The following is a 9,139-nucleotide window of genomic DNA, read 5'->3' as shown; positions in this document are numbered from 1 at the left end:
GGAGTGCGGGGGGGGGGGGGGGGGGGGGGAGGAAATCTTTGTTAAAGCATTTCAAAAATAATCCCAATGGTCTGCTCTTTCCCTATAGCCCTATTTCATTCTCTATTTCAAAAGTTGATCAATTCTTCCCTTATAAGATGCAATGGCTTTGGCCTCAGCTATTCCCTTTTGCAAAAAATTTAATGTTCTAATAATTCTCTGTACAATTAATTTTTCCCAAGCCTCTCTCCTCACTCTTAGTGACAATTTTAAATTGATCATCCCTCATCACTGACTCCACTACCAAAAAAAAATCTTTCCGTATTCAGCCTATCAAAACACTTCTTAATTTAAAAAACCTCCATTAAATTTCTTCTTAGTTTTATCTGCTCCAGTAGAAATAGTTCCAGCATCTCAATTTATTTATAAACACAAAACAAAATGATGTAAGTCATGTTACATCGCTTTATGCCCAGGACTTCTGGGGTGTTAACTTCAAGAGCACCCATATTTGGTGAAATGATGAGGTTCAAAGAACCCCAGGCCTCATTACATTGAAGACGGCGCTGCGGTAGGAGGCCGCACAGGTAAGTGGTCGGGTCAGACCACAGGGGTAGGAGAAGACATAGGGGGCCGTGGAGGGAATCATCAGGAGGGATTGCACTCGGTGGTCAGGGGGAGGGAGGTTCGGGCCAGTGGTGGGGGGGGGGTGGGTAGAGACATCGAAGGTCAGGGCCAGGACCTGGAGGTCGGGGATCCCAGGAATGCGACTGGTGAGGATTGGCATGGTGATTGTGGTAAGTACCTGTACTTTCTTAAGTTTATGTAATGGTTAGGATCGGCTTGTCGTGAGGCAGCCAGCACCAATAGGATGGCACTAGAGTATGCCCATTGCTACCAGGACAAAAACATGCTCTACAAGTCCCAAGAAAAGGGCACCACAAATAAAAATGGCTTATTCTAACTAAAAAATGTTTTAGATCAATGTCTGGTTTTCATTGTTGATTATGCATACTGTATCCAACGGTAACAAGACTCCCAAAGCAAGCGCTCTACTCAGAACTCCTACACGGCAAGCAAGCCCCAGGTGGGCAGAGGAAACATTTCAAGGACACTCTCAAAGCCTCCTTGATAAAATGCAACATCCCCCACCGACATCTGGGAATCCCTGGCCCAAGACCGCCCTAAGTGGAGGAAGAGCATCCGGGAGGGTGCTGAGCACCTCGAGTCTCATTGCCGAGAGCATGCAGAAAACAAGTGCAGGCAGCGGAAGGAACGTGCGGCAAATCAGACTCCCACCTACCCTTTCCTTCAACGATTGTCTGTCCCATCTGTGACAGAGACTGTAATTCCCATATTGGACTGTACAGTCACCTGAGAACTTACTTTTAGAGTGGAAGCAATTCTTCCTCGATTTCGAGGGACTGCCTATGATGATGATCCAACGGTTCCCACAGAAGGATTCAAGTGTACTGCTGGACACTGCACGATCACCTGGGCGCATACAAGATCTTGAAAGAGCAGCAAACAGTTGGATTGACCCTTCCTACAAGTCCTAAGCATCCTGAACCTGTGGATGGCAGTCTTTGCCAGGTCGAGGAACAGACACACAAAAAGGTCCTCTGATCTGCCTCCTCACACTTTTTATAGCATTAGACATGGCCCTGAAATTGCAGTCGGCGGCATAGCAAAGGAGTACGCTGCCGACCTCCAACGAAATCTGCATTTACTTGGTGCGAGGCCCCAAAAGAAAACTTGCTTTGAAATGCTGCAGGGTTGTGTGCAGCGTAGTGGCCCACGGATCTCCAGATGCAGTTTTGAGCATAAGCATACCTGGGATCACGTGTTCCTTTCACTAGCCAATCAGGAAGCAGAAATCTCTGATGCCCAACATCAGTCAACTTGTAAATTGGATAGTGTGAATATTTATTTGACAAGTTGGCTTTAAACAGCACAGGGAATACTTTGAAGTAAGTACTGTTATTTACTGGAAGACTCTGCAAGATTTAAAAAAAAGATTAAAACATCTCTTCCCTCAAATCGAGCTCTTATAGGTGCTTTCACGTGTTTGTTAATTATTTAGACAATTTTCCCATCCACTGCTCCACTTACACTGTGCAAACAGGCTCCTGCGCTTGTTCGCACCAGCCGCAACATTTTCCAGTGGAATTGCTGTGTAGTTGGTGGGCAATTAGCCCAACTTCTTGCCCGCAATGAGGATTTAACAGTCGCAGTGGATGATCAGTCTAGTCGGAACCTGAGAAATCACAAGTTCGGGGGTAGGCGCATGCGCAAGCTGAGAGTACTCTGGGAGTACGCCATCATACCGATCGCAAATTCTACCCCGATGTCTTTTTAATTTTCCTTTACAAATATGGGGGTGATGGAGTGCCAACAACTGCCTAACCAAACTGGGAGGATTTTAAATGTAGGAGTGAGAGTTTGAACAAGTTGAAGATATTTAAGAGAGCCCATAGATATGTTACTTGCTGTCAAAAAGCATAATAGTGCATTATGTTAGAAATCTGAAACAAAAACTGAAAATGTTGGAAACACTCAGCTGGTCAGGCAGCATCTGTGGAGAGAGGGAAATAAAGTTAACGTTTCAGGTATAACCCTTGGTCCTGGTACCGTACAGATGAACAGCTTTAAGGAAAAGCGCAAGGGAAAAGGAGTAGAGATTGCTAACTCTAGTTCAAGGTACTCCTGGAGATTTTATCACATGACCTCCCACCTCTAACCGCTGAATCGCTAATATTTTTCTAAGTAATGAATAAGTAGTAAAAAGAAATGGGGTGTGGGAGGCACTTTTTAAACGCACTTATTATTTTTCTCCCAGGTTGCTGGCAGCAGTATCCAGGAGATTATTAATCTTTCATTCCTGGAGACTCCAGGACAAACCTGGAAAGGTTGGCAACCAGAGAAAGGAAGGAGATGGGGGGGCAGCAAGGGTTACACCTGAAAGGTGCAATTGTTTCCTTTCTCCACAGATGCTGCCTGACCTGCTGAGCCTTAGCAGCATTTCCTCGGGATATTTGGTCTGTTGCAAAGTGTGCTGTGCCTCTGTGTGGACTGATGTTCCTCGATCCTTTGGCTGCATGGATACCTTGGCCGCTGCTTCCCGCCCTGGCTGCAAGTGAAGGCTTGGAGCTGCTTTTATTTTGGAGACTCCAAAGGAACCACAAGTTTCCTTTCATCCGCCGCCCGCCAAGCGACCAATAAAAGTGGGGGCCGGGGCCAGAGAAGTGGTGTAATCTCAATGAGGTGTCAATCATGTTTCCTGGTGGGTGAAGTTTCTTCTGGTTGCCGCCTCTGTGTGTATGTGTGTGAGGGGGAGGGCTGCCGAGCTGGAGAGAGAGAGAAAGAGAGAGAGAGAGCTGGGAGCAGACACAGAGATCAGTCGATGTGCTGCAGGATGGAGTGAGCCGACCGGAGCACATGGATTTCTAACCAGTGACTAAACCAGCGCCTCCCAATGTCCCCCAAATACAGCCAGATGCCGAAAGAGCGGTAGACATGGGTAAACTTCACTCCAAGCATGGTAAGGGACCGCAGATCAAAGTCTTTTTTTACTCGTTTTACTGTTTAAAAAAAATTACCTCTCTCTTCATAATAACTATTTTTTTTCCCGTTTTATCCCCCATTTCCTAAATATTCCCACCGAACAGCCGCCGTTTGTAAACCCAGAGAAAGTCCAGAAGGTAGGCATCTCCTGTTTGTTTTAAAGTTATTTTATGTGGTAAAACTTTACGTGAGTATTCTGACACACCACACACACAAAAAGTTTCCTCCATGTTTGGTCTGTTGAGTGGAAGAAAAGCCCACCGGCTCTTTTCTGTTCATCCTGCAATAGGTGACAGTTTTGTGGTGAACGCTTGTTTGAGTCGGAAGGGGCTGGAGGACTGGATCGTCAAACAGAAGTACAGCTCGGGACATCCGCAGGGCTTCCACCGAGCGGGCTGCAGGCTTTCCACCACGGTAAGGGGCTCGCGCTCTCCCTCTCCCCCCCCCCCCCCCCCCCGGCCACTGGCCGCTGGCACTGGACAGTCAGTGAGGGAAAGGGAGGGAGGGGGCTCGCCCTGGGCCGCCTGAGAAACTGGACGTGCGGCCCGGAGGGGCGGGGGGGGGTCGCACCGTTCATTGAGCCCCCTCCACCCTTCTAACCGCTTTGGAAATAAGTGAAGCTACAAATGTCTGTTTTAGAAACTGCGGAGAATTTCGGTTCCCAATGGTTTGTGAGGTTTTTCTGTGGATTTGTGGAGGTGGGCTGAATGGTACCAGTTGGTACAATGTAACGACCGCGATTCAGATGTCATATGGAAAGTGTTAGAAATTCCCATTTGTACCATGCCTGTTTCTGTTTAACAGCTGGGCTGCTCAAGCTCAGAATCGACGTGTGATCTGAAAGATGTTCTTTTCATTTCCAACCTCCCCCCCCCCCCCAAAAAAAAAAGTGTTGTGCAGATGTCTGAAATATTCATCGACCCAGGTTTTCAGGGGGAGCCACTTTCTCTCGACAGCTTTCTTGGGGGTGGGGTGGAAGAGAGAGGGTTGTTTGAAAAGTTAAAACGGGAGCCGGTAGGTTGGGAAAAGTCCAGGTGATCACTGAAGAAAATATTATTTAAAGTGCCTGCCTCGCGGTTTTACAAATGTACTCAAACTAGAGGATATTTTTCTTACATCAAAGGAACTGAATTCTGGCAGGATGCCTGCGAGACTGAGATCCACATCTCTTTAGAGCTCTGTGTTGTAACTAAGTGTGATTTGAATGTCTGGTGTTTTCCTGGGACAGGCATGTCAGAAGAGTGTCCAGAGCATGTAATAATTTTGCTGTCTCCTTTAAATTTTCAGTCTTGTCTTTGTAATTTGCTACGGGATGCTGGCCCATACTGTATTTTATATTGAAGCGTTTTCGGCCAAAATGTGACTAAATGCACGTCATTTGTTTTGAAGTGAATTTAAAAGAAAAATGAGAAGGGGGGATTGGTCATTATCTGTGCAAAGAGGAGTGTTGAGGCTGCGATTCGGATGTCATTGTTGAGGCAAAGCTTTGAAGTGGTTACAGTTAATCCTTTGGAAACTTAGAAATATATTTGAGTTGTATAAGTATGTTGACAAATGCAATATCAAAGGCAAGTTATTTCAAATACATTAACTGTTTGCTTTATATGCTTTTTATAAAGCAGACCTGCAATAAGCATGATGAGATTTAATAATTTTGCACATTTAGTGACTTTTATATTTGTATTTTGTTAGTTTTCTGTGTAATTATGATGTTTATTGGTTGTTTGCCACGGAGACGTCTAATATTAAAACTGGCACATACATTTCCTAGCACTTTAAATCCGTAACTATTACTTGTTTTAAATTTTAAAGATTACAATTCAAATGAAATTTACCCAGAATAATGATAATTGGTTGATAAAGCGGGTGACTCCAAATGGGTTTGAATGCCTATTAAAGCTGGCTGTAATAAGGTTGCTTGGAACTTGCCCTAATCCTGCATCTGGTCCCCTTCTTGGTGAATGAATGGATTACAGGAGACGAATCCACACGTGGAGCCAAGACTTTCTTGGCTGCTGCACTTTTCTTACCACTGGGAGAAGAGTTTGCTTTTTAAAGGCCCCTTCCCCCCCCAACCCCCCCCCCCATCCCCCGTCCTCTAATAAAAGGAGAAAATAATTCATCTGCATGCGCTGGATTCTTGTGAATGGAATGAAACTATCTTGAGTTCCTACAGCGTGTTGGATGAAAAGTAACAGAAGCCATGTAACTCCAACAGCCTCTTGACAAGGGATCTGAAAGTCTGCAGATTCCATTTCCCAGAATGTTAAACTCAGCCGTCAAGAGTTAAGTGTAATAATGTATATTTTTTCCACCCAGAGATGTATGATGCATTTTAATTATAGACCGTAGTTCACATAACCCCTTAGAAGTCATGCAGCTTTCATTGTCCTAGGCATGTGAGGCCAGAAATTCAAAATGAAAATTATTTTAAAAACAGAGAATTGCACTTCTAATAGAATCAGAATACAGCAAGAGTTCTTGAACAACTTTGATTCCACTCCTAAGTACAGACTGTTATAATTCTGTGGGGCTGTCAGTCTTACTTATGGAATACAAATCATGGGCAAGGTGTCAAGCTATAATGCTCTGTTGTTATTTAATGCTGTTGTAAGGCTCCCTAGTGGATCAGTGAGTAAATCTACGCCACCTGGTGTAGTACTGGGGCAGGCAGAGCATGAAGATCCCAGGCTGGATTTTTTTTTCATCTGTGCTGGATTAGCTGATCTCAGCTGAGACAGCAGTGGGAGCACCATAAATAGTGCTCTGTGTCTCCGGGATAGGGAATGGGGGGAAAACAATCAGTGAAGCTTTCTTCTCCTGATCTCTGTCCAGCAACTCTTGTTGCAATCTGCATCCGTGGATGGTGGGTGAGAACAGGATCAGGGTTGGCTGTGATGCATTAATGATCAATATTCACTGTCTATATTCACACCCTAAGAATGACCACTTGGGTAATGTACTGATAGGTTACGGGTGGTTGTGGAATCATACCCCAGCTTGAGGAGAGGTGAACAAATTTCTGGGCAAGGCAGCTTTGAAGTAATGCTGCCATTTCTCTCCACCAGCCAGTGTAGCATCAATTATATTTTTCATAGCAGGGTTGATGGAGCCCTCAATCATAATGTCTATTTGTGCTGTGCAGTGCAGAGGGAGTGATAGGTATACGTATAGTTGCATGCACACTGTTTACCAGCCTCAGACAACTAATGAGATTTCTAATGGTTGAAAGCAGTGCCTTTCAATTGTTAAAAAGTAAATGGCAGTACTGTGGCCACTGAGTTTTTCAAAAGTATTTTTTTTAGCAGGTTTCACACCATTTAGTTATATTGCAGTTAGTACATTTCTACCAGTGCAAGACTACCTTTTCGAGATGGTCCTGTTATCGAATTGTTGTGAAATGACAGTTGTATTGTATATTGAGTAGCGTAAAAGACTGAACTACAAATAACTAATGGAGGAATTCTCTTTCTCTCTCTCTCCCAACCCCCCACCCTTTCCCACCCCACACTTGGGTCAGATATTGTGAAACACTGCAGCTGCCTTCTGTTGGTTTCTTGTACATTGCAGTGAGTGCTTTGTGTAATTGTACAGGTTTATAGGGGCATGTGCTTTCTGACGACAAAGCATTTTCAATGGTACATTGTTGCCGTAGTGAGGAGTTTTTGGATAGGTTAGGCTCCTGGAATAATCTGCTGCAAAAATTGTACAGAGAATTGTCAACTGGGTTCTGTGGAAAGTTTACACTGTATCACATATTTCTCTTTTTTTCAACAGTTTCTTTTTTAACAGTTTGTTTTTTTTCCCCTAAAAGGTTTTTACAGATTGATCAATATCTGATTTTTTTAAAATCAGTGACACACTAATGCTTTAAATGAAATACATATTTCTCCAGCATGTATTTTTCCCAATATGTGACCTATGACCCTTTCAATTTGTGATTGAATATGATGGAGGAATTCAGTAATATTGTGATTTTGAATTTGATTTTATTCTAGTTCCAGATGTCTTCACTGTGGCTTTTTTTTCAAAAATAGCATTAATGGAAACCATTATCTTCTGTGCTGTGTAAAGGAGATAGGGATCTGTAGCATGAATACTATATGTGTTATTAAATGAATGAACCAAACAGCTATATATTTACAGTTTGAATTTGTCATCCTCCCATTTAGAAAACTGCCATGCACTAGTTCCCTCTGTTGTTTCTTAATCATACCACAAATAATTAAAAAAAAAACATTTCTTCGTTGGACATGATCTTTTTATGGAATTCCCTGTGTGGTATCCTCAGGGTATTCTCTACTAAAGCTAACTCTGTCAAAATGGTAGAAGTACTTCATTAGTCAATCTACTTTCTGTTATTGGCTCTTAATTGAAACACCATTATAAATCATATAATCACTCTCCTATGGGATCAGTGTATGGTGGGAGGGGGTCCAAAGACACCTTATAATCTGCTAGAGGGCACTTGATCTCTGCTGAATTTCAGTAGAACATTTTAGTTACATCACAGTATGAATAACGTTGACGAGAGCATATCCACAGGGCCCTTTGAGATATTTTGCAATTAAAGCTGCTGAGAGTGAAGAGACTGGAGTTTTTATTTTATAATGTATTCTCTCTCCCTCTCTCTCTCTCTCTCTCTCTCGCTCCACTTTCCCCATTCCCTGTTTTTTGAAATACTTGAAGCACTGTTATGACACTGCAGCTGACTGCACTCTAATTAAATGAGAAGGATACATAACATTATTCTAAATATTTATTGTGTTACATACTGAGTAATACGTAATGTCCCAGCCATCAAAGTAAGTCAGAAAGTTTTCAGTAGTAATAACTTTGAATACTTCTCCTGCCTAAGACGGCTGGAAATTGTAGGCTTTTATTTACACAAATGATCAAACTGCTACCCGGCACATGTCTTCCATTGGGTTTCTTTGTAGAAATCCATTAACCAACCTTGCTAAAAGGTCAAAAGGATTAACCAGATTGAGTTTATATTTGCTATAGTGTCCGGTAGCAGAGGCAATACTGTAGCACCCATTTAAAGAGAGACTGTTTTTTGAGAACATGAATAGTGCCTGCAAGATGGCAGTAAAATCTTTTTGTAGCAATTTTACATGAATGAAGATAAAATATGTGAATTGTCCTTGGAAGGTCCTGTAGGTTGAGCATCGTGTAAAATTATAGCTTGTTTGTTACTTGTGACTAATTGTAAAATGCACCAGAAACTGTACATTTTATTAGTACTTTTACCATTATTAAGCATTAGTTTATAAGTACCACTCAATAATTAATATTACTAAATCACTTTTTCCTAATATCATGTTGAATTCAGCATAATTATGTAACATTGATTTTGAAATCGTGCCAATTGGGAGCTGTGGTAATGTCTAGTATGGGAGTTCTTGTCCATTTAGAATACACACATTATCATAGAATGATACAGCACAGAAGGAGGCAGTTTGGCCCATCGTGCCTGTGCCAGCTCTTTGAAAGAGCTGTCCAATTAGTCCCACACCCCTGCTCTTGCCCTGTAGCTCTGCAAGTTTTTCCCCTTCAACTATTTAAGTAATTGTACAGATAAAATTGACCTAAC

The 9,139-nt window shown here is 42.7% G+C and overlaps 1 protein-coding gene across 1 annotated transcript in view; it reads left to right on the top strand.

The window, feature by feature from the left end:
* Nucleotides 1–3,456: 3,456 nt before the first annotated feature.
* Nucleotides 3,457–9,139, top strand: part of nkd1 (NKD inhibitor of WNT signaling pathway 1) — a 77,626-nt gene continuing 71,943 nt past the window's right edge. The window contains exons 1-3 of the mRNA XM_070896936.1: nucleotides 3,457–3,520; nucleotides 3,648–3,680; nucleotides 3,833–3,957. Coding sequence (XP_070753037.1) covers nucleotides 3,496–3,520; nucleotides 3,648–3,680; nucleotides 3,833–3,957 — 183 coding nt within the window. The 5' untranslated portion in view covers nucleotides 3,457–3,495. The remainder of the gene's footprint in view (nucleotides 3,521–3,647; nucleotides 3,681–3,832; nucleotides 3,958–9,139) is intronic.

Source organism: Pristiophorus japonicus, chromosome 13 (genome assembly GCF_044704955.1).
Source record: "Pristiophorus japonicus isolate sPriJap1 chromosome 13, sPriJap1.hap1, whole genome shotgun sequence".
Lineage (NCBI taxonomy): Eukaryota > Metazoa > Chordata > Chondrichthyes > Pristiophoridae > Pristiophorus > Pristiophorus japonicus.
The sequence above is the reverse complement of the archived record's forward strand: the minus strand, read 5'-3'. Positions and strand labels throughout refer to the sequence as shown.